This window comes from Loxodonta africana, chromosome 4 (genome assembly GCF_030014295.1).
Source record: "Loxodonta africana isolate mLoxAfr1 chromosome 4, mLoxAfr1.hap2, whole genome shotgun sequence".
NCBI lineage: Eukaryota > Metazoa > Chordata > Mammalia > Proboscidea > Elephantidae > Loxodonta > Loxodonta africana.
Genome location: NC_087345.1, coordinates 176,726,494 through 176,752,776, shown reverse-complemented (window position 1 = coordinate 176,752,776; position 26,283 = coordinate 176,726,494). Strand labels below are relative to the sequence as shown.

The 26,283-nt window shown below is 43.3% G+C and overlaps 1 protein-coding gene across 2 annotated transcripts in view; it reads left to right on the top strand.

Annotated features, from left to right (window-relative positions):
• The window catches only part of DIP2C (disco interacting protein 2 homolog C), a 657,451-nt gene extending 634,193 nt beyond the window's left edge, over positions 1-23,258 (top strand). For both annotated transcript variants that reach the window (XM_064285066.1, XM_064285065.1), the window contains 3 exons: positions 11,727-11,901; positions 13,951-14,074; positions 20,033-23,258. In XM_064285066.1, the coding sequence (XP_064141136.1) occupies positions 11,727-11,901; positions 13,951-14,074; positions 20,033-20,285 (552 nt within the window). In that variant the 3' untranslated portion in view covers positions 20,286-23,258. The remainder of the gene's footprint in view (positions 1-11,726; positions 11,902-13,950; positions 14,075-20,032) is intronic.
• The last annotated feature ends 3,025 nt before the right edge of the window (positions 23,259-26,283 follow it).

Here is a 26,283-nt window from a genome sequence, read left to right as displayed (position 1 = left end):
GAGACAGGAAATCAAGGAAAGAAAAAAAGTACCCTAGGGAGCCCACTGGCTTGGCAGCGCCAACCAGGGAAGTGCGTTCCCAAGCTGCTAGGCACCGCAGAGCCTGTCTAGAAGGGGTGGATATGGTACACAGTGCCAGGTACTCAGGAGACAGGAAAAGAAGGAGAGATGAGAAGCTGAGAAATGAAGGAAAAAAGAAAAAAAATTTTTTTGAAAATGCCCCCAGGGATCCCACCAGCGACCAGGGAAGTGGCTCCCAGGCCTTGGCACAGCTCATCTCAAAGGGGCAGAGATGGCAGTCAGTACCAGGTATTCAGGAGACAGGAAAAGAAGGAAAGTAGAGACAAGAAACCAAGAAATAAATAAAAAGAGAAAAACGGCCCCAGGGATCCCACCAGCATGGCAGCGTGGACTGGGGAAGTTGTTCTCCAGCCAAGCTGCACTTCACAGCCTGTCAAGAATCGAAGATAGTGCATGGTGCTAGGTTTTTCAGAGAAAGGAAGGGAAGGAGGTGAGAGAGAGGGAAGCAACCAAAACAAGCTGAAAAAAGCAACAAAGAAATGGCACTGAAGGAGCTGGCCAGCATGAGTGGGGTGAATCCAAGAGTCACGGAGCCAGTGCCTGCCCAGGCATGCAACCGTGGCCCACCAGGAAGCGGCAGAGGGCAAGTGGGGAGAAAGTAGAAAAGTGTGTATCACTGGTTACCAGGTGCTCTGTCTCCTGCTGGAAGCTCTGTGAAGCTGCCTTCCCATACTCCCTGTCCACTGATCTCTGACAGGAGTCCAAGATGGCAAATCTGTGATGCATCAGCTTATACGGGTCCTCCACTCCTTAGCTCTCCTCACTGTGTTCTCTGTGAGTTTCTTAGTCCACTCGGTGCTTGGTTGAGTTCTTTATCTCTTCATTTGACATTTAGGGTTCCAGGATTGACATTTGTCTCTGATTTACTTAGTTTTTCAGGTCTTTGCTGTAAAGGGAGGGCGTGGTGCTTGTGTCTATAGCACCATGTTGGCTCTGCCTCTTGGTTGGTCCTACTTTCGCTAGAAGAATGGGGAAAGAGATAAGCTTAGGGCTTCAGAGTCAAACCTTCAGAGCTGATTTTGCCAAAAGCCAAATCCAGAATCTTAAGAATGGCTGAATTATAATACCAAGCGAATTCCCAACCTCAAGTGCTGTCTGAAGTTAAAGTGAGGGCACTGATTGGGACGAAATGGGACCCTGAAATTTGAAATGGAGACATATGGGGAAATAATCAGGAAGGTGGGGACACTGATCCCCTAAATTCTGTTTAATCACTCCTGGCAACAGAACTAGACCTTTCACTCCCATTTGAAGAGATTACTCCATCTTTCTCTGCCAAGCCACCCTCCCCAGTAAAACCATTAGGTCCTCTACCCCCATCTGATGAGATTAACTCAGCTGTTTCTAAAAAGCCTTTGAGTCATTGCCTGGAGAATCACGGGAGGCAAATGCCTTACAAGACAATGCTGAATGTTCTCAGAACACATCTGCACCATCCATTTTGGCTCCTAGATGTATAACTAGACTTAGGTCCCAGTGAGCCACAAAAGGTGAAGCACAAAGTATGACCCAGGAGGAGGTTCGCTACACTCAAAAAGAACTGCTTAACTTATCTAATATGTATGAACAAAAACCTGGAAAATATGTGTGGGAATGGCTGTTAAGGGTGTGGGATATTGGTGCAAGGAGCAAAAAGGTGGATCAGTCTCAGTTCATTGGTATAGGCCCAGTAAGCATATATTCTTCATTCAGTGTTTCAGCTCGGGAGGTTAGGAAAGGATCTAATAGTTTATTAGGTTGGATCACCGAAGCGTGGATTAAGCGGTGGCCTACACTAAGTGAAGTTGAAGTGCAAGACCTGCTTGGTATACTATAGAAGAATGTATCCAAAGGCTTAGGGAAATTGACATGTTAGAGTGCATTTATCAGGTCAGAATCACAGACCCACACATGGAGTGCTCAGAGGACATACCTTTTACCACAACACTGAGGAACAAATTGGTGAAGGGAGCCCCAGCATCCTTGAAGACTGCTGTGATTGCTATTTTATGTGAGTCAGATTTGATAGTGGGACAACAAAGTACAAAGCAATAATCAGAGTAGTCTGACTTGTGAATTTATGGCTTTGGCTACTTAGTAATGATGTCCCTAGGAATGAAACAAATCAGAAATCTGCTAAATAATTACTTGATCCGTACAACCAGAAGAATTCTAGGTCAAGTGAACGGCAGTCTAACTCGAATCGCCAGAATAGAGAACCATGGCCCCTCAGTCAATTCCCAGAATTGAGCAGGTTTACAGACCCACAACCCCTTGAGTGAACAAACAGGAAGCCAGGCACCCTTAAAGAAGGACCCCACTACACTACCAAAAACTTTACACTATTAATCTTTTTCCCAGCCCTCCCCAAGGGATCTGTGGCCTTTTATGAGACTGACTGTTCATTGGGGAAAAGAAAATAATCAGACTGGGGATTACTGAATACTGGCTCTGAACTGACACTAATTCCCGTAGACCCAAAACGTTACTTCGGCCCACCATTCAGAGTGGGGGTATATGGAGGTCAGGTTATTAATGGAATATTAGCAGATGTCCGTCTCACATTAGGTCCAGTGGGATTCTGAACACATCCTGTAGTGATTTCTCCAGTTCCAGAATACATAATTGGAATAGATATACTCAGCAACCAGCAGAACCCCTACATTAGATTCATGACAAGTGGAGTAACGGCTATTAGGGTAGGAAAGCCAAGTGGAAGCCATTAGAACTGCCCCTCCCTAGGAAAATAGTAAACCAAAAGCAATACCAAATTTCTGGCGGAATTACAGAGATTACTGCCACCATCAAGGACTTGAAGACTGCAGGGATGGTGATTCTCACCACATCCCCATTTAACTCACCTATTTGGCCTGTGCCAAAAAACAGATAAGTCTTGGAGAACGACAGTGAATTATCATAAACTTAAGCAGGTGGTGACTCTAATTGCAGCTGCTGTTCTAGATGTGATATCATTGCTTGCACAAATTAATATATCTCCTGGTACCTGCTATGCACCTTTTGATCTGGCTAATGCCTTTTCCTTCATACCTGTTTCAAAGGACCACCAGAAGCAATTTCCCTTCACCTGGCAAGGCCTGAAATACACCTTTGATGTCCTACCTCAGGGGTGTATCAATTCTCCAGCCCTGTGTCATAATTTAGTCCACCAGGACCTCAATCGCCTTCCCCTTCCATAAGACATCACACTGGTCCATTACACTGATGACATTATGCTGATTGGTCCTAGAAGGAAGAAGTGTCAATTACTCTGGACTTACTGGTAAAACATTTGCGTGCTAGAGGGTGGGAAATAAATCTGAAAAAAATTCAGACACCTCCCAACTCAGTGAAATTTCTAGGGGTCCAGTGTTGTGGGGCATGCAGAGATACTCCTTGTAAAGTGAAGGATAAGTTATTGCGTCTGGCACCTCCCATAACCAAAAAAAGAGGGACAACACCTAGTGGGCCTCTTTGGATTTTGGAGGCAACATGTCCCTCATTTGCGAGTGATACTCCAGCCTATTTGTCAAGTGACTCAAAAAGCTGCTAGTTTTGAGTGGGGCCCAGAACAAGAGAAGGCTCTGCAACAGATTCAGGATGCCATGCAAGCCACTCTGCCATGTGGACCATATGAGCCGGCTCAACGAATGGTGCTGAAGGTGTTAGTGACAGATAGAGATGCTATTTGGAGTCTTTGGCAAGCCCCTATTTGTGAATCACAGTGCAGACCCTTAAGATTTTAGAGCAAAGCCCTGCCATCCTCTGCAGGAAACTACTCTCCTTTTGAGAAACAGCTTTTGGCTTGTTGCTGGGCCTTGGTAGAGACTAAAGGCTTAACCATGGGCCACCAAGTCATCACATGGCCTGAGCTGCCTATTATGAACTAGGTGTTGTCTGACCCACAGAGCTATAAAGTCAGATGTGCACAGCAGCACACCATCATTAACTGAAAGTTATATATACGAGATCAGGCCCAAGCAGGACCTGAAGGCACAAGTAATTTCCATGGGGAAGTGGCCCAAATGCCCATAGCCTTCACTCTTGTCACATTACCTTCCCTCTCCCAATCTTCGCCAGTAGCCTCATGGGGAGTTCCTGATGATCAGTTGACTAAGGAAGAGAGAACTCAGGCCTGGTTCACAGATGGTTCTGTGTGATATACAGGCACCACTCAAAAGTGGACAGCAGCAGCATTACAGCCCCTTTCTGGGACCTCCCTGAAGGACAGTGGTGAAGGGAAGTCATCCCAATGGACAAAACTTTGAGCAGTATACCTGTTGTTCACTTTGTTTGGAAGGAGAAATGGCCAGATTTGCAATTGTATGCTAATTCATGGGCTGTAGCCAGTAGTTTGGTTGGATGGTCAGGGACCTAGAAGGAACGGATTGGAAAATTGGTGGCAAGGAGTTAGGAGGAAGAGGTATGTGGATAGACCTCTCTGAATGGGCCAAAAAGTGACGATATTTGTGCCTCATGTGAATACTCACTAAAGGGTGACCTCAGCAGAGGAGGATACTAACAATCAAGTGGATAGGATGATGCGTTCTATGGAAACCAGTCATCCTTTCCTCAGCCACTCCTGTCACTGCCCAGTGCTCTCATCAACAAAGTGGCCAGGGTGATAGGAATGGAGGTTTCGTATTGGCTTAGCAACATAGACGTCCACTCACCAAGACTGACTTGGCTACAGCCACTGCCGAGTGCCCAATCTGCCAGCAGCAGAGACCAACACTGAGTCCCCAGTATGGCAGCAACCCTTGAGGTGATCAGCCAGCAGTGGCAGGTTGATTACATTGGTGCTCTTCCATCATGGAAAGGGCAGTGTTTTGTTTTTACTGGAATAGACACTTACTCTGAATATGGCTTTGCCTACCCTGCATGCAATGCTTCTGCCAAAACTACCATTCATGGACTTACATAATGCCTTATCTACCATCATGATATCCCACACAGCATTGCTTCAGATCAGGGGACTCACTTCACAGCAAATGAAGTGCAGCAATGGGCCCATGATCATGGAATACGCTGATCTTATCATGTTCCCTATCTTCCTGAAGCAGCTGGCTTGATAGAATGATGGAATGGCCTTCTAAACATACAGTTACAGTGGCAGCTAGGTGGCAATATGCAGAGTTGGGGAAGTGTTTTCCAGGAGGCTGTATATGCTGTAAACCAGCATGCAGTATGTGTTGCTGTTTCTCCCATAGCTAGGATTCATGGGTCCAGGAATCCAGTAGTGGAAATGGGAGTGGCACTCACTGTTACCCCAATGGCAAAATTTTTGCTTCCTGTCTGCAGTGCCTTATGCTCTGCAGGTCTAGAGGTCTTAGTTCCAAAAGGAAGACTACTCCCACCTGGAGACACGTCCATCACTGATTCCATCGAACTGGAAGTTAAGGATGCCACCTGGCTGCTTTGGGCTCCTTAATTCCTCTAAATCAACAGGCAAAGAAAGGAATTACCATATTGCCTGGTGTGATTGATTTTGATTAGGTAGCGGAAATTGGATTGATCTTACATAATGGAGAAAAAGAAAAGTATGTCTGGAATGCAGGAGATCCCTTAGGGCACCTCTTAGTACTACCATGCCCTGTAATTAAAGTCAGTGGAAAACTATAGCAACCCAGTTTCAGCATTCAGGAATGAAGGTTTGGGTTACCCCACCGGGAGAAGAACCATGACCAACGGAGGTGTTTGCTGAGGGCCAAGGGAATACAGAATGGATAGTGGAAGAAGGTAGTTCTAAATACAGTTCGACCATGTGAGCAGTTGCAGAAATGATGACTGTAATATTTTTGAGTATTTCTTACCTGTGTGTATCAAATATCGTTCTCATCACTTATAAAATGTAAGATCTAAATAGGATTAGTGCATTTTCGGTTGTATGTGTGTTAGTTATATTATGTAAAACACAAGCATGACTTTATAATTGCCTTTATTCAGAGCTTATGTATGGTTTGAGATGTATAGAGGTGTCAGGTTGGCATGGTGTGGACTGTGATCATTAAGGTTGTGTGTCAACTTGGCTGGGCTATGATTCTCAGTGGTTTGGCAGTTATGAGGTAGTTTGGTAGTCATATAATGATATAATTACTTCCATGATGAAATCTGAAATAATGTGATGACCTCCATGATGAGATCTGTGAGCAGCCATTAGCTGAAAGGGAGTTGGCTTGGGAATGTGGCCTGCATCCAATATTAGGTGGACTTTCTGGTAAGACTCAGGGGCTTTTGCTCACTCTGGTCCTGCAGCTGGCTCGTCTAAACTCCATTTCTTGAGATTTGAGCTAGCAGCTTACCTGCAGATCTTGGAATTTGTTAGCCTCAGTAGTTTGTGAGCCAGCAGCCTGCCATTTTATCTGCCAGTCTTGAGATTTGTTGGCTTCCAAAGCCTGTGAGCCAGAGGCCTGTTGTCTGACCTGCCAATTTGGGGTTTGCCAGCCCCTGCACCTGTGTGAGTCAGAAGCTTCCAGCCTGACCCATGGACTTCCCAGCCTCTACAACTGCATGGACCACTTCCTTGATATAAATTTCTCTCTCTCACTCCTTCTCTCTCCCTCTCTCTCTCCCTCTCCCCCTCTCTCTGTCTCTCCCCCGCTCCGTGTGTGTGTGTGTGTGTGTGTGTGTGTAGATGCTTCACTGGTTTTGCTTTCCTAGAGAACCCAGCCTAAGGCAAACATTGTAAAGAGGTCTTTTGCAGCAGATTTGCCCAATGCAACATGTCATTTGATTTCTTGACTGCTGCTTCCATGGACGTTGATTGTGGATCCAGATGAAATCCTTGACAACTTCAGTATTTTCTCCTGATATAATGATGTTGCGTATTGGTCCAGTTGTGAGAATTTTTGTTTTCTTCCCTTTGAGGTGTGATCCATATTGAAGACTGTAGTCTTTGATCTTCATCAGTAAGTGTTTCAAGTCCTCCTTGCTTTTTTTTTTTTTGCTTTCAGCAAGCAAGGTTGTGTCATCTGCATAATGCAGGTTGTTAATGAGCCTTCCTCTAATCCTCATGCCTCATTTCTCTTCATGTAGTTCAGCTTCTCGGATTATTTGCTCAGCATACAGATTGAATAAGTACAGCGAAAGGATACAACGCTGATGCACACCTTTCCTGACTTTAAACAATGCAGTATCCCCTTGTTCTGTTTGAACAATTGCCTTTTGGTCTATGTACAGGTTCCTGATGAACACAATTAAGTGTTCTGGAATTCCCATTCTTCACAATGTTATCCATAATTTGTTATGATCTACATAGTTGAATGCTTTTGCATAGTCAATAAAATATAGGTAAATATCTTTCTGGCATTTTTCTCTGCTTTCAGCCAAGGTCCATCTGACTGACATCAGCAATGATATCTCTCATTCTGTGTCCTGTCCTGAATCTGCCTTGAATTTCTGGCAGTTCCCTATTGATGTACTGCCACAACCACTTTTGAATAATCTTCAGCAAAATTTTACTTGCATATAATATAAATGATACTGTTTGATAATTTCCACATTCAGTCAGATCACCTGTCTTTGGAATGAGGCACAAATATGCATCTTTTTCAATTTGCTTGGCATAGATGAGTGAGCACCTCCAGCGCTGCATCTGTTTGTTGAAACATCTCAATTGGTATTAATTCCTGGAGCCTTGTTTTTTTACCATGCCTTCAGTGCAGCTTGGATGTCTTTCTTCAGCACCATCAGCTCTTGATTTTATGCCACCTCCTGAAATGGTTGAATGTTCACCAGTTCCGTTTGCTACACTGTGAATTCTTTCCATCTTCTTTTTACGCTTCCTGCATTGTTCAATATTTTACCCACTGAGTCTTTCAGTATTGCAAGTCGAGGCTTGAATTTTTTCTTCAGCCTTTTCAGCTTCAGAAATGCCAAGCATGTTCTTCTTTTGGTTTTCAAACTCCAGGTCTTCGCATATTTCATTATAATATTTTAGTTTGTGTTCCCTAGCTGCACTTTGTAATCTTCTGTTCAGCTCTTTTACTTTATCATTTCTTTCATTCACTTTAGCTGCCGTACATTCAAGAGCAAGTTTCAGATTCTTTTCTGACATCCATTTTGGCGTTTTCTGTCATCCCTGTCTTTTTAATGATCTTTTGTTTTCTTCATGTGTGATGTCCTCGATGTCATCCCACAACTTGTCTGGTCTTTAGTAATTAGTGTTCAGTGCATCAAATCTGAGATGGTCTCTAAATTCAGGTGAGATATGCTCAAGGTCATATTTTGGCTCCCCTGAACTTGTTTCAGTTTTCTTCAGTTTCAACTTAAAGTTGAATATGAGCAGTTGGTGGTCTGCTCCACATTCAGCCTCTGGCCTTGTTCTGACTAATGATACTGAGTTTCTCCATTGTTGTTTTCCACAGATGTAGTCGATTTGATCCCTGTGTGTTCCATTTGGTGAGGTCCATGTGTATAAAAAATAGTCACCCTTTATGTTATTGAAAAAGTCATTGGTCTTGCAGTGACTTACATGTTGCTAAATCCAAAGGATAATGCTCAGTTGCCTTTTTCAACACGTTTGCCACCTTTGACACAATTGGTCACTCCTATCTTAGTTATCTAGTACTGCTATAACAGAAATACCACAAGTAGATGGCTTTAACAAACAGAAATTTATTTTCTCACAGTCTGGTAGGCTAGAAGTCCAAATTGAGGGCATCAGCTCCAGGGGAAGGCTTTTTCTCTCTGTCGGCTCTGGAGGAAGGTCCTTCTCATCAGTTTTCCCCTGAACTAGGAGCTTCTCTGCACAGGAACCTTGGGTCCAAAGGCTTTCTTGGTGTTATGAGGTCCCCCCGTTTCTGCTCACTTCCCTCTTTTATATCTCAGAAAAGACTGTCTCAAGACAAAATCCAATCTTGTAGATTAACTGCTGCCTATCCTACCTCATTAACATCATAGAGGTAGAATTTACAACACATAGGAAAATCACATCAGATGACAAAATGGTGGACAATCACACAATACTTGGAATCATGGCCTAGCCAAATCGATACACGTATTTGGGGGGCACACGATTCAATCCATGACACCCTCCTTTTTTAGTACTTTCTTCCTTTCACCTTCAGAGCCCCATTCTCTTTTTGATTCTTTTATTTCACTGGCCTCTCTTTTTTTGTTTTCTCTGCTAGCTCCTCCTTATCTTTCCAGCCTCAGATGTTGGCATGCACCAGGGTCAATCCTCAGACCTTTCTCTTCTCTGTTCTTCATTCCTGAATTAGCCCAGTGATTCCCATGGCTTTACATACCATCTATACTCTGATGACTGCCAGATGTATGTCTCCAACCCTAACTCCTCCCTGAACTCCAGACACCTGTTAAGTTGAAATTCTCTAACTTTACATGCACAAAACGAAATTCTTGGTCTCCTCCCCTGCCCCTGTAAAGGCTGGCCATCCCACTTTCCCATCTCAGTAAATGGCAGCTCCTCTGTGCTGGTTGCCTAGGCAGAAACCCTTATGGTCATCCTCTACTGCCCCTTCTCTTCAGGCCTTAAATCTAGTCCATCAACCAATCCTATCATGTTACCTCTTTTGAAATATATCCGGAAGGTAAAGCTTCTCACCTTCAGCTCTCTCATCCTAGTCAAAACTACTATCATTTCCTGCAAGATTACTGCAAAAGTAACCTCCAGTATGACTTTACTGCTTTTGTCCTTATCCCTGGTAGTCTGTTTTTCACATAGAACCCTGTGTGATCATTTTAAAATATAAAATAGACCAACCACATCGCTCTGTATTTGAAAATCTCCCGTCCTTCCACCTCACTGGTAGTGAAGCACCAAACCCTTAATATGACCTACAGCATCGTATATATTTGGCCCCAATCCATTTCTGCCCATATCTCCTGTCACTCTCTAGGCTCCCCCCTCCAATCGCCATCCACTGGCCACACTGCCCTCTTTGCCGCTTCTAAACATGCAGAGAATGCTTCCACTCCAGAGCCTTTCCCTGTGACAGGAACACTGTTCTGCAGACTCTCTGTGTGGCTACCCTCTCTCAGCCCCCTTAGGACTCTGCTTTATAAAGAGCTCCTCTCTGCTGCCTACCCTCATGTAGCTCTCTAGTTCCTTTTTCTTCACAGCACATATTACCACCTGGCAAGAGCTCATTGCTTACTGTGTCTCCTCACAAAATGTGAGCTCTGGGAGGAGTGACACATATAGTAACCCTAACACATGCAAATGTGTGAATAAATGATGAATGGATGAGTCTTAATCAGTTCTTACTTCCCAAACTCCTTTTCTCTTTGAATACTTTTTGGCTTATCACTCAAGCCTCTCAGTCTTATGGAAAGATCAGAACTGAGATGATACAACTCTATACAGATTTTATTAGGAATTTCTTTGAAATAAAATTGCTGGGCCAAAGAGGATTCACCGTAAGTTGATTCCGACTCATAGCGACCATATAGGACAGGGTAGAACTGTCCCATAGGTTTTCCAAGGCACAGCTGCTAGATTTGAACTGCTGACCTTTTGGTTAGCAACCAAGCAATTAACCACTGCACCACCAGGACTCGTTTAGATGTAGAACCTGCTTTCTCTGGGTACTTGAGGAGGATCCTGACTTGTGTCCCTGTCAGATGGCCACACTATTGAGCAGCTAGAGCAGAGTGCTAGGGAAGATGTAGTGCCAACCCCAAACCCACTTCACTCATCAAACCCACAGTCAGGCCACAGAACTGGTGAAATTTCCAAGGTGATTTTCTTATGGGGAATGTGTCTTGATAAGGAAATGTTTTGTTTTAGGGATCAGAGACAGTTGTCATTACCTTTATTTGATCTCGTATCTTCTTTTCATGTTTTACATGTTCATTCATTCAGCAGGTATTTACTAAGCACCTGCTGTATTCAGTGCTCAGGGAACTAGGGAGACAATGCCAAACAAGCCAGTGTCTCTGACTTCAAGGGACTTGACAATTTTTCATTGTAAATAAAATAATGAGAACAAGTAAGCCCAGAAAGACCCTGACTATTCTGATCCTCACCATTGTTCACACATAATTGCATGCAATCCTAATGAATATCCTAGGTATTTTATTTGCTTGATTATTTCCTCTAGAATTTTCCATGGCTCTGTATAATCTGCATGTTCATTTTGAGTCAGCATACCAATTTAGGCTATCCATTTCCCAATTGTCAAACATTCAAGTATTTTTGTTTCCCATTTTTTGTTGTGATGTGCCTTTTCCCCTTAGATTTTGTTTTTCAATATATTTCAAAAAATATGCTAATCAGATAAAAGGATATGATAAGTTTTAAAGCTTTTTACATTTTTCCAGATTGCTTTTTAGAAATAATCATTACATTTTGAAAAGTACAAGGAAACTAGGGCAACTTTGCTCATATAATATGTTTGTTAAAAAGCTATTAAAAAAAATTTATTGGCTTTAATACATTTCCAGAATGGGTGATGAGTTGGTTGGTTGGTTGGTTGGTTGGTTTGCCATAAGTTTGGTGTTTAGTACCTTTATTTCAGTAAACTTCGTGGGCCTGTGTATATCTCCCCAGAAACCTGAATGAGATTAACTTTATCTTGCTCTTTTTGTCCACAGAAACTTTTAACATCACTGAGTATATTTTGAATCGTAAAAGTAATTTCAAACCCTCTTCCCTGGCGATAGTCTCAAGTGAACTTACATCCAGTTATATTTTGCTTCCTTAACAGATTTGGGTTCACAGCGCTCACAATGCCAGTGGTTATTTTACAATTTATGGAGATGAGTCCCTCCAATCAGATCACTTCAACTCAAGATTAAGTTTTGGAGACACCCAGACTGTCTGGGCACGGACTGGCTACTTGGGGTTCCTGAGGAGAACTGAGCTTACAGATGCAAATGGAGGTGAGAGTTTGCAGGCTGATTCCAGGCCACCAACCCTCCTGGCCCCTCAGCCCTTGAAGAGGGAGAAAGGTCAGGCTCCCCTAGACGCTGAAAGCATGTCTGTGGTTGGGGGTAGTCAAACCCAGGAGAACATACGGGTATCCTTGCTGCTCACCAGCCTGAAAATAGCTGAGTTTAAAAATGAGGAACGTCAAGTGCCAAATGTGTCCATTTAGCTTACATACTAAAAAAAAGCTCTATTCTCATAAGATTTAAAACCAGGGGGGCCCTTCACTTAGTAGAATCCAGGGCTTCTAAACACAGACTTCTGTGATTTCCCAGCAGGGTGCCTGTAGGTGAGAGCTTGCTGAGTCTTACGCACCACCACTGATCACCTGCCACTCCCACCCTAGACCCCTCAGAAATGAAAATGAGAGCAGCACCCCAGGAGAGCAGCTGAGAGCACTTCTGCTCCAGCCGCCAGTCCACCACCTTCTCCTCCACCTAGAGCCCTGTGCCCAGCCCCATCCCTGCACTCTGGGAGTGACACTGCTGCCCTCTGCTGGGGACTGTGTCTCCACTGGTCGGGGAGCCAGGGAGGCTGTGAGGCTGCCTTCCCTGGGCACTGGAGCCTTGGATAGTAAGGGGGCGCCTCTCCTAGTACGTTCAGCCCCAGCACCTAATATTGGCTTTGGGACTGTTAGGGTGAGCCCTGTTGCGGAGACGCTGCCTGTTTATTACTGAGGAGCTGTCAAGTCAGGGCTATGAATGTTTCTTAAAACCAAAACATGAGAGCATGCTCTTACACCCAATTTCTCTGCTGATTCCGTAGTCCATTCTCACTCTCCTTCGTTCCACTAAAATTAGAGGCAGGACTTGAATATTTCACATGGGTAGTAGCTGAGATTCTTTAGTGATACCCTGGCATTCCAAAACCCCAGCAAGATGGGTTTCCAAGCATCAGCAAGGTTCACTAACATGCATGCGGAATTGCTTAGTGGAAGCTAAATTAACCTGACTGAACAGGGACCAAATTTAGGGAAAAAATTACAAAAACATTTTAACATAATATTTCAAATTCAGGAAAATGATAGACTATTTGACAGGAACTTGCTCTCTGGGGCTCGGGTGGAGAGCTAAATTTAGAGATACGAAAGTTGGTAATAAATTGCTGCTCCCCAGGAAGGCCAGGGAGGGGCCCTTCACGTGAAGCACTGGGGGAAAGGCAGCTGTTGCTTTCATCGCCTTTCTGGTCCCCTGGAAGATGTATGCCCTCCGCAGGCTGGTCAATGCCACCCGTGAATGGATGCACCTTGTGTTTTCTGACTTCTTCAATTGGAAAAGATGTGTTTTCTGGTATTAGGTTATTTACGCCAATCATTTCTTTCAAAGTTGCCCTGGTGTACTTAGTACCCTAAAGATTAAGGACACACTTCCTCACTGTTAAGGACCAACTGCATGTCATCATTACTCTAAAGTTTGCATTACTGATAAAAATAAACCTCTTCAATTCCTGTGAAGAGCATTATCAGAAACTATGCTTTTCCCACACGTGCATGGAATTAATAACCTAGTTAAGAACACAGAGGGACCTGGGTTTAATTCTGGCTGTGCTACTTCCTAACTATGCGACCTTAGCAGGTGAAATCCCCATGGTTAGCCGCTGTCCTCTTCTGTAGACACTGTCAGGGTAACGTGGTTGCCTGCCAACCCGCATACTCAGGTACTGCCTCACTGCTCTTGATGGCTGTGGGACCATGTGTTCTCAGTGTATAGACACTGATCGGAAGTGAGATCCATTTCTTGCCCTTGGTTCTGAGGACGCAGAGGGAATGTCCCATATGTGCGGACGAGCACTCCACAGGGAGAGAACACAGTACCACAGGCCCTATTACTCTGCAGAGCTTTTCTTGCCAGAGACAGCTAGCTATCCCTAGCTCAGTGGTACCTTGGCTTTGCATCTGTCTCACTCAGGGATAGTTTGAATCATTTTTTTTTTAAAAGGGGCTTGAGCAGCATTGCAGTGAAGGCTCATGCACGTGTGTTTTCTCTTCCCTTTCTTGTAAACAGAGCGCCATGATGCCCTCTATGTTGTGGGTGCACTAGATGAAGCCATGGAGTTGCGAGGGATGAGGTATCACCCAATAGACATCGAGACCTCTGTCATCAGGGCCCACAAAAGTGTTACAGAATGGTGAGTAGCAAGTGTTGGGGCGGGGGGCGCTGTGTGTACACAGAGTGGTGGTGGTGCTGTTACAGAGTGGGGTGCTATATGTACACAGAGTGGTGATAGTGCTGGTACACAGTGGGGCGCTATAGAGGGTGTGGGGGGCTGTGTGTACACAGAGTGGTGGTGGTGCTGGTACAGAGTGGGGTGCTGTAGAGAGTGTGGGGGGCTGTGTGTACACAGAGTGGTGGTGGTGGTGGTACAGAGTGGGGTGCTATAGAGGGTGTAGGGGGCTGTGTGTACACAGAGTGGTGGTGGTGCCAGTACAGAGTGGGGTGCTATAGAGAGTGTGAGGTGGCTGTGTTGGAGCAGTGGCAGCCCTGGTACAGAGTGGGGTGGTATATAGAGGTTGTGGTGGAGGAGGGAGGGTTTGATAGGATAGGTAAGGGAATGGGAGTAAGCTTTTAATTGTAATCCTTTATCTTCAGGGAGTTAATAACAACAGCGAAAGGGCGTCCCTGGCAAAGGGTTAGTGTATCATACTTTACCTACAACTGATACAGTTTTATTACAGTGGAGACTACTTCATAACATTTTCCAGGAGGCCGAGGTTTTGTTTGTGTTTGTCTTTCAGTTTAAAAAGCATGACATAGGAAAAATAATAATAAAATGCACACATATATAGAAAGGCAGACAAAATATGATATTCTGATTGTCAATTTGAGAACTTTAAAAATGAATGTGATAGTTGGGAAAATCTTAGCTGAAAACAGGGGCAACATCATGGCCAAGCTTCACTAGAGACACTTTCGAAGGAAGATATGTTTGAATTAAACCCAACCGAACAATAGCAAGATACCTTTTATAGGTTCTCCAGTGGGTAGTGTGGCCACTGTGCAGGTTTGGGGCCCATAATGAGGTCTCTCAGCACAGAGAAGTACTTCAGGCATTTGAGGTCGAGGCTGTGTCTTCCTCTCTGGCCCTTTTAATCTGCTCTAAAGTGCTGAGTATGCTAATGGTGCTTTGCAAATAATGGCAGCAACGTTGGTGATAGGGCAGCTGCTCTATGTTTTCTGTGCAGCACGCTTACTGTGTTACAGCACGCCCCGTCAGTAATGTGAGGGCCTGCAGGCTGGACAGGGGTGTTGCTCTGAGCTGAATCAGCCCATGCTGATAACTTTCTCAGGCTCACGCAGTGCCTTTATATTTAATTAAGAATTAAGAGTGACTCAGCATCACTAGGTTTAGATTTGTTCATTCATTTGGTAATAGCCAAAGTACTCAAAAGGGCACCAAGTCCCTTTTCTGGCAAAGAGACCTAATGAAACTGATCTCAAGGTTTAGGTCAGGATCCTTAAGGGAAGTACATTCTGAAATCTCCTACGGGCTGTTTGTCTTGGCTGAATGCATTGCCTCTGAGATCGTTCATTGCTTCTTGTAAGCTAATTGGTTTGCAGTGGGCAGGCTGGTACATAGTGCCATTTGCTGAACCTGAACATTGAGTACTTGGCAGAATGTAAGGGATAGAGTTTGTATGTCCATGAATTGACCTGTGCTTCAGACTGGCCAAGTCCCTATTCACCCTAAAACTAAATTCCTCAAATTGTCAATGTTGCTTCTCTAATTGGGTGTGGAGGACAGAAATGGATCAATCAACAAGAGCCCTAGAAAGATGTCAGCCCAGAAGTGGGGCAGAGGGCCTACCCCAGGTTACATCCAACCAAAAAACCAAACCAGTTGCCATTTTGTCGATTCCAACTCGTGGCGACCCCATGTGTTTCAGAGAACTATGCTCCATGAGGTTTTCAGCGGCTGGTTTGTTGGAAGTGCCTTCCAAGGCACCTCTAGGTGGACTCAGACCTCCAACCTTTTGGTTGGTAGCCCAGCACATTAACACTCTTCACCACCCAGGGACTCCAGTCTCCATCTAAAAAAAAAAAACTAGGTTGCTATAAATACTAGTTCCAATCTTTCATTTGTTTATTTTTAAGGAAATAATTTTAATTAGCTTTTATTGCCTCCTTCAGGTATTTTCCATCTAGTTGGAAAACGACTTCTCACTGTAAAGTTCTGTTTTTAAGGTTCACGGCCTCCCGTGTGCCACTCTATGGATTTCTAGTCAGTGTTTCTAGTTTTTATCTTAAGCATGACTTGTCATTACCTGCTGTGTGGCCACTAGCCTGGTGCATCCATCAGATGCTTAGTGTAGGGAGTTGGACTCGCCTTTGTTCTGCTGGAATGCCCTGAAGAAGAAAAGCTAATGGATTTTCTTCTGATGGACTTCCAGTACGTTTGAAACTATTCATCTATGACCTGTTTTGTTGTTTTTATTTTTAATCACTGAAAAGTTCTTCACTAAGTCCATTTAAGCAAATATCTTCCTTTCCAGCACTTCACCATTAATTACTTCATACCAAGAAATATGGGTGCTCTCATATTATGAATGCCACACAGTGTGGCTCTTTCACTGTCGCATAATTCTGGCTAGCCACATCTTTTCATTTCTTACAGCTGAGTTTTATTAGCCCGAGTGTATGAAGAATGTCACCTCTTCCTTCCCATTGTGAAGAAGGTTCTGTGTACAAACCAGCATCTGAGCTTCCTGGAGAAGCCAGGGCTAACGGTAAAGCAAACATGCTTTGACCTACTCAACTAAATACAGAAATCGAGCTTATTCCTGATACTGTCAAACTATGTCATAAATTTCAAATGCTATAATAAAATAATACCAAATATGGCTGAGAGGCTTATCTAATTTCTGACATTACACTATGGACTCACTTGGGACAGGTATGGCAAGGTTTTAATATCACAAAGAGCACAACATCTTCTTGGGAACAGTTTTTCACAGAATTATTGCCATGTGTATACACACTTCTCACAAAGCAAAACTCAGGTCTTTTTAATACATTCGCCAATATTTCTCTTTCATTTTAATGTATATATTAGCCATACTGAAAAAGTCTGCATTTTTGTCTGGTAGACTTACTCTCACACTTGTAGAAAACAGTAGTGAGTCTTCCCCAGTACCTCCTGGCTTACAGGTTGGATGGAACCCTCTGTGTGTCTGGCATCAGGGAGCAGGTCCCCACCAGCCCACTGAGGAGAACACTGATGACCTCCATCCATCCCCCACTGCCCTGCAATCCCTTTTGGCCTCTGCAGCCAAGGAGACCCATGGACACCAGGGGCAGTGAGTTACAGCCTTTGTGTCTTGTCAGACATCAGTGTCCTTAAATGACCATTAAACAAAAGTCCAACTCTATAAAGTTAATGTTGCTTAAAATATAAGGCACTGGGCTTAAGCACTGGCAAACTGATCAGACTAAATACTACTACTGGATCCCAAATAAAACATACTTTTGGATGAACTGTTAGCTTGAAGAGGTAAAGAAATCTGAAAGAATTGCCTCCCATGTGAGTTAGCTATTACTGTATTACCGGTCACCCCAACACTCAGTACTTAAAACAGTAATCATTGATTGTTGCTTCCGTGGCTACAGATTGGCTGGGTTTTGTGTCTGGGTGTCTGCTTCCAAGTGCAGGCCTTCAGGTAGCTGGAGGGCACTGTCAGGCCTTGGTGACTGGAGCTGCTGTTCTCTGCCTGTGTCTTATCCTCCCCAGGACCAGAGGGCTCATCCAGGCTTGTCCCTCCCGTGGTAATGGCAGAGGCGCGACAGGACAAGGCCAGACTTAAGCACTTTTCAAGCCTCTGCCTGCATCCCCTTTGCTGGCATCCACTGACTGAGTGACAAGACCAATCCCAGGTCCAAGGGCAGGGGAATATCCACCACCTCTAGTGGGAAGGTCTCCACAGTTACATGGCAGAGTATACCAATTAAGAGAGGAGTGAAGATTAAGGCTCATAATGCATAGTACACACACACCACACCCATCCAACAGAACCACAACAGAGCAGGAGCTAGAAATAGGAGGAATGGGGTTGCTTTGAGGGCAAATACTGAGGGCTGCACAGCACCCTGTGACTGGAGTATGCACCGTCCAGTCAGCAGCAAGGAGGCAGAGCTGAACCACAGACTCCTGACCCAACCAGGACTCTTTAAGAAGGTAAAAGTGATCCTCTGCTCCCACAGAAATATGAATTTACAAACATCAGAAAGCACGTGAAAAAGCAAGCCAATGTAAGAGAACCCATTGACGTCAAGTCAATTCGGACTGATAGCAACCCTGTAGGACAGAGTAGAAGTGCCCCGTAGGGTTTCCAAAGAGCACCCGGTGGATTCGAATTGCCGACCTTTTGGTTAGAAGCTGTAGCGCTTAACCACTATGCCACCAGGGTTTCCCCATACGAGAAGGAAAGTAGAAAATGCCAACAACAGATTTATTATCACCAGAATACCACTGTATGGAATGTTCAGTCACTTAAAGGAGATGGAATCACAAAGATGAGCAGGCCACAAAAAAAATTTTTTTCACGAAATGCTTGCAATCTTTAGCCGTTGGAGAAATGCAGATCAAAACTACAATGAGATATGATCTCACTCCAAGAAAGCAGGCAGTAATCCAAAACACACAAAATAATAAGTGTTGGAGACGTTGTGGAGGGACTGAAACACTTACACACTGCTGGTGGGAATATAAAATGGTACAACCACTTTGAAAATTGATTTGGCGTTTCCTTAAAAAGCTAGAAATAGAACTACCATACGATCCAGCAATCCCACTCCTTGGAATATATCCTAGAGAAATAAGAGCCTTTACATGAACAGGTATGTGCATATCTGTGTTCACTGCAGCAGTGTTTACAGTAGCAAAAAGATGGAAGCAACCAAGGTGCCCATCAACGGGTGAATGTATAAGTAAGTTATGGTGTATAAGAACTCGAGAAAAAGTTTAAACAGAAGAAAATATTCTTTGATGGTTACAAGGGTGGGCAGGGAAGGAGGGAGAGGGGTATTCACTACTTAGATAATAACCAAACCAAACCAAACCCACTGCCGTCGAGTCGATTCTTAATAGACAAGAACTATTTTCGGTGAAAGGAAAGACAACACACAATACAGGAGAGGTCAGCACAACTGGACTAAACCAAAAGCAAAGATGTTTCCTGAATAAACTGAATGCTTTGAAGGCCAGAGCAGCAGGGGCGGGGGTCTGGTGACCATGGTTTCAGGGGACATCTAGGGCAATTGGCATAATAAAATCTATTAAAACATTCTGCATCCCACTTTGGAGAGCGGCGTCTGGAGCCTTAAACACTAGCAAGTGGCCACCTAAGATGTATCAATTGGTCTCAACCCAGCTGGAGCAAAGGAGAATGAAGAACACCAAAGACACAAGGTAATTATGAGCCCAAGAGACAGAAAGGGCCGCATAAACCAGAGACTACATCAGCCTGAGACCAGAAGAACTAGATGGTGCCCGGGTACAAGCGATGACTGCCCTGACAGGGAACACGACAGAGAATCCCTGATGGAGCAGGAGAGCAGTAGCAGACCTCAAATTCTCGTAAAAAGACCAGATGTAATGGTCTGACCGAGCCTAGAAGGACCCTGGAGGTCATGTCCTCCAGACCTTCTGTTAACCCAAGACTGGAACTATTACAAAGCCAACTCTTCAGACACGGATTGGACTGGACTATAAGATAGAAAATGATACTGCTGAGGAATGAGCTTCTTGGATCAAGTAAACACAGGAGACTATGTGGACAGCTTCTGTCTGGAGGGGAGATGAGAAGGCAGAGGGGGGCAGAGTTCTGGCTGAAGGACACTGGGAATAGAGGGTGGAGAGAACGAGTGTGCTGTCTTAGGGGGAGAGCAACTAAAACATAGCAAGGTGTATATAAATTTTTGTGTGAGAAACTGATTTGATTTGTAAACTTTCACTTAAAGCACAATAAAAAAATTTTTTTTCAAGGGTGATTGGGCAGATCTAAGAAAGAACCAGATGGAACTTTTTGAGGATAATATATAATTGTTAAATAAAAAAAGCTTACAATATAATGATGGTTTTTCTCTCTTCTAGTGCTGTGTTTACCTGGACGAATTTGTTGGTGGTTGTGGTGGAGCTTGATGGGTCAGAGCAAGAAGCCTTAGACCTCGTTCCCTTGGTGACCAATGTGGTTCTAGAAGAACACTACCTGATTGTAGGAGTGGTGGTTGTGGTGGACATCGGTGTCATTCCTATCAACTCCCGTGGAGAGAAACAGCGTATGCACCTGCGAGACGGATTCTTGGCCGACCAGCTAGATCCCATCTACGTGGCCTACAACATGTAGTCTTGTCTCCTTGGCTTCCATGGACTTTCCTACAGATGTAAACATTTTTCTCAGTGTCCACTAAAATTGTGCAGATACGAGGGCAACATTCACCAGAATGGAACCTTTTGTCATTGTGATGGTGATGATGATGACAACTTTTCACAGCAGTCATGATTGGCATGGAAATGAAATGTGAAATGTGAATTTACCACTAAATTTAGCTCAGAAGGACTTTGGGATTACTGCCTTCAGTTTGTTGGAAAAGCCCGTTTCAAAAACTTTTTCTTTCCTTTTTTTAATTATTGAATAATAAGTGCTTTCTTCGTAAATGTGGCATTGTATTTTGTTAAGCCGAAATAGCAATTAAAAAAAAAAAAATATTCTGCCCTCCAGATGGGTTCTTTTAAACAATTTATGTAGTGTGACAAACAGTTGTTTTCTCCGTTTTAATGTGTCCTGAAATCTTAATGACATGGATCTGTTACTAATTTAAGCCATTGCTAGATCTCACCCTTTTAGGAAAGTTTGTTGAGGTACGAGAAAACCTTCCAAATAGCACCTTCCAATTAGATTTTAGCAGCTTTCTTTGTCAGAAATGTGCTGAAGAAACAAAGGCTAGTATATGGCCTTTGATGTTAGCATAGAATGAGAAGAAATTATAAATAAGGTGTATTTCGGCAATTATCTTGCAGATATCTTTGTACTAAACTAAAAAAGATAAAATAAGTTAACTTCTTCATATGTAATTATGTACAAAACGTTTAATTTATTTTGATCTCTTTAGAAGTATAAAAGAGAAAAAAACATTCAAGAATATTAAAGTCTTGTAATGTTTGCTAATATAAAAAAGTGTTGTATTATCTTGCGTGGATAGTATCACAACAAATATATATATATGAAATATAAATTCACTAATGAAAAAAGGAGATTTTAAAGTTTAAAATGCAGAACTTGTCACTTGCATGGTGTCCCCTCCACTGTACTGTAGATAATTGAGTGATTTACTCACATACACTTTGCTGACGAAAGCAATCACAGATTGCTAGTAGCCCTGTCTACAAGGCTCTAGATACCAGAGACCAGCAAGTGAAATTATTGCCATCTCAAAGATGGTAAAGGGATTTAAGGGTAAATGTGCACTAATTTTTTTTTTTTTTTTTTTTTTCTCCTTTGCTGTGGGGGCAACAATGAATGAGTTTTTGCTGGCATGTGCTTACTACATTTGATAGACTTTAGGAAAGGCCGGTTGGTGAATAGCACTGTTTTCTTACCTGCAAGAATTTGTTGCACAATATTTTCATTATTTTGGTCCTTGGTGTGAGAAGGAATGATATGATGTGGTCATTTGCACTAGGTTGCATTGACTCCCCCTCCCCCCATGGCCACGGTGTGAAGTGGACACAACACCCAGAACAGCTGTGAGGGAAAAGACTTGTATAGGTGGTCGTCATCTCATCTTAACAACCAACCAGCTATGTGTAAACCTCTGGTCTCTGGGGTTACCTAGCCTTGACCATGAGCCAGATCCCCAGGGAACTGACCTGCCCGGTGATTCCTAACAAAGGCTCCCGACTAGAGTAAGAAAGCACGCCTCAAAGCTGCCTTCATCTTAACCAGCTGTGGATAAACACATCCCTAGTTTCTGTTTCTGCTGCCGCTGTCTCTCTTGCACCCTGTTTAATTTTCAGAGCTCATCTGTCCACTTCTAAACTGAATTGGCCTGTCCATGTCCCACCAAGAAGGAGGTATCAGCAATCCGCGAGTGATTCATTTTCTAATTGCCCAGTGTGATGCTGCAGTGGCTCTCGTTCCTACATATGCATGACTAAGATTATTGCTGGGCAAAATGTAGATCCTTTCTTCATTATATCATAGGCAATGTCTTTGTCTGCCTTCGCTGTATGCAGCCAGCAGAAAGCCCTTTGCTAAAAAAAAAAAAAGTTTTGTTTGACTTCTAAGATCCAAGGCTGATTGTTTTGAAATGTTTTTTAAGAGGCACATTTCTTTTTTATTTTTCTGCATGTATGGTGCATCCTCCATCTCCACAAGTCAGTTGATTTTTTAAATATGGTTTGACTTCATGTACTGTGTATACATATTTCTCTACCTGCTTCAGACACACATTCCTACCGTCTTCTGCTTCCTAAGAGGAAAGAACCCCACTGCACACAGGGAAGACGTTTTTGTACACACTCACCCTGTTTAAGGGAATGTTGATTTGGTTTCAGGTCAGATACTGACTAGGAAACATAACTGCAGTGTGCAGGAGAACTTAGGAGGTCCAGCCAATGTCAGGAAGCAAAACCCACGTAGATGTCACTTCAGACATACTTCTAACCTTCACCGTATCAACTTCACGTTCAAGGGAGGGAAACGCTGCACTGCAGTCGGTAACAGATCTCTTCTGCATCCTGTCATCTCTGATGTTAGCATGTAGGTTCAAAAGACTTGGTGGACTGGGATTGAAGTTTCGCTGTGCAAGAAAAAGGGAAAGGAGACGCTAAAGTACCACCAGTTTCAGCAATAAAGGATCGTTCTGTATTAGAAACTGTACTGTAGATAAATCATTCATGAGAATGTATAAAATGTTTGTCTTGTGACCTTGTGCTTTTGAAGTCAGACAAAACCGTGTAATCAACTTGCACAAAGAGAGGGTACACAATGAACATTTAAACACAAACCTAATCAAACAGGAGCAGATTCCTCATGGTGCTTGTTTATTATATATATTTAATCCTGCTTGACACTTTACCCAAGGGAAAACAGTCCCTTTTATCAGTTGAATGTTAGCAGCGTTATTTCATAGAGTGTGGTGACTGGTTAGAGAAATTCATGTACTCAACCAATCACAGTTTCAAACGAAATTTTTATGTGCAAAGGACAGCAACCTTCTTGTATGTTAAACCACCAGTACGCTTTGTACATCTGTGATAACGCCTGTTTTATATTCAAATGAACAAATAAAAGCTTTTATTTTTGTTGCTCTGAAAATAGCAGTTTCTTAATTGGTCCCCTGGAAAAATGTATGGGGCAGCTTCAATCCCAGGAAGGACAGTGACTCCTACAGTAAAATGTATCTGACTCTGTTTACATAACTTGTTGCATAACTTACTAGTGACTTACTAGTACAGATAATCATACTTGGAACAATGTTGAAATTTTGATGTGGGCATTTATTGCTAAAGAAATTCCTATGGCAACAAATGTTTTTGTGAAATGTTTTTTTAATTCTTTTAAATATATCTAAATATATTTGTTCACATTTTGCTGCAAGTGTACACATTATTGATAGCTTTTGGGACAGAGTAAGCATGAGTCCTCTGTGCAAATACCTTCCACCAGATGAATTCCGAGGAAGCTTTCCCAGTTCGGGAAGTAGGTCTCGCTGACTGTTCCAGCCCAAATTGACTTTATTCGTTAGACAAGCAAAAGCCATATTCTTTGCCCAAGATCTGAGAATTTTTGTGGTTTTTGTCTTTTGGGAAGCAGTAGCTGCCTAACTGCGCTTAGGCCTAGGAGGTTATCTACACATGAAAGGAAGTAGAACTCAAATCTACAGGCCGGAAACCACCGGGCTTAATCTAAGTGCCTTTGCTGTAGAGTTCCACGTGTCTCCCCTGTCTTTCCTTCCAGACAGCCCCATGCCAAGTGGCAGGCAATGCTTTGGGTGTATGAACATGGATGGCATGTATAAGACCAGTCTGTGGTTGCACTGAATTAAAATATTGCCAAGAAGGGACTAACTCTCCACAGGCCCCCAGTTTCTCAGATGGCTGGCTCAACAAGGGCTGGTTAAATACAAACAAGGTAGTAACCAAGAGAATCGCTCCCACACTGGCCTACTTTAGACATTGTGTGCTTGTGTCTAAAGTTTTCTACTGTGATAGCATGTTCTTCATCCTCCAGGGCCTCTAGCACAATGCCGAGTTTTGGGAGACAACCGCTGGTCATTTGGTTGGTGGCTTATAATGCTCTGTCTTTCGGACCCTCTGTGACTTCTCAAGCACTAAGATTGGGCGCCTTGAAAGAAGTGATGAGACTGCTGTAGAGAGAAGTTCCTGGCCAAAAAGAGTATTTCCTTAACTTCCCCAGCTGCTATGATGCCCAACTTCAACTTACTGAATTTTTGGTCTGGAACTCACTGTTCCTAATACTAGCATGTTAAACATTTTTTTTTTCTACCATAAGTCAAGAAAGTCCTCTCCTTCTGAAATGAGAGCTTCAAATTAATGTCATAATTAGTTCCCTTAGGCAAGATATATTACAATCATATCTGGCTCAAATCTAGTGGACACTCTCAACTGCTACCTATAACTGTTTTTCAGTCTTTAAGGTTAATTCTGTGAACAAATAAGTGGTCAAAACCAAGGGCAACCTGATTCCGATTGGCCCCGCTACTCATGTGGTCTGCCATCTTGTGATGATGGCATCTTGAATTGGTTGACAATATCAGCTCACCCTGGCTTGCTTGAGAAGTCTGATGTGAATTTCTCCCATGTCAAAGTGACAATTCAGCTTCTGCACACCCCTAACACACAGTCCTAACTATTCCTTCCCCACCTCACCAAACTGGACTCAGGCTTTCAAGGGTGAAATGAGTTTTTATCTAAACTCTCATCATGCTGTGGCCAATTCAGTCTCATATTTAGTACTGGCATCTAAGGGAAAAGTTTGTGGAACTAAAAAGGGACCAAGCAGGTCTCCATCACTGCCTCAGAGACTTCGGTTTCTTATCTACACCAACTACTAAGACCTCTAGGCAAATAACTTCTTTAAATTGACAGCCTTACTCAGACCTAGAGTCCAGTCTTGGTTCTTACCTGGGCTTAGCCCTGCCCAGGCGAAAGCAGGGAACTGAGAGGAGGCAGAGAGGTAAAGCATCATAAGAAGTCAGGTGACCTGGTATTGTGTGGATAACATGTTTTTCTTCATTTCCTTCACTCTCCACCCTCTATGATGGGGAGTGTACCAGATACCACATTCTAGGTGCATCTATCCTCTCAGAGGTGTGCAGAACCCAGATACAGCTATCAGTATGTCAGGAGGATTAGAATGCCCTGTGAAATGGTAAAGTTGAAAAAATTGAAAGTGGGAAGAGAAAATAAAAGCATGGTGCCATCTGCCCCTTTTGGAAGAGGGGATTCTGAATGCCTGGGAGGCTTGGTGTGTTGAGGAAGAGGGCCAAATTTACTTCACCTCTACTTCTTACATTACCTTGTTCCCTGACACTGTATTGACTTGTATTCATTATCTCTTTATGGGCCTAGCTTCCTTCTTGGTTGAGTTACTGGAAAATAGGGTGTATTTTACCCTTCTCTGCATCCCTAATGCCTAGCACAGTGCTTGGCATATATTCCATAAACTCTTGCTAAAAGGACAGAGTGGAATGAATGGCCGCTGTTATGGAAGAGGTGTAAAGCCTTCCTGGTAGATGGACAATGTAAAATAATAGGTAATAGGCAGCAACTGAAAACATGGTAGATATTATTTTAATTTCACAATACAGAAGATGCCAATGTTAATCCTTGATAGCCATCCAGGCCTTGTTGCTAAACGTATTATAATAACTCACTGCTAGGGTCCTAATAGGAAACCCTGCTGGAGTAGTGGTTAAGTGCCACGGCTGCTAACCAAAAGGTTGGCAGTTTGAATCTGCCAGGCGCTCCTTGGAAATTCTATGGGGCAGTTCTACCCTGTCCTATAGGGTCACTATGAGTTGGAATTGACTCGACAGCAGTGGGTTTGGTTTGGTTTTTTTAGGGTTTTAATATCCCTGTGATTTGGCAAATCGCATAAATACCAGAAAGGGGATTAAGAATGAGAAGGCAAAAAGGGGAAGAAGGAGTTATTGTTGTTGTTAGTCAAGTCAGTTCCCCCACTCATAACAACCATATATACAACCAAACGAAATACTGCCTAGTCCTATGCCACCCTCACAATCATTATGCTTGAATTTGTTGTTCGCGGCCACTGTGTCAATCCATCTCCTCGAGGGTCTTCCTATTTTTTGCTGACC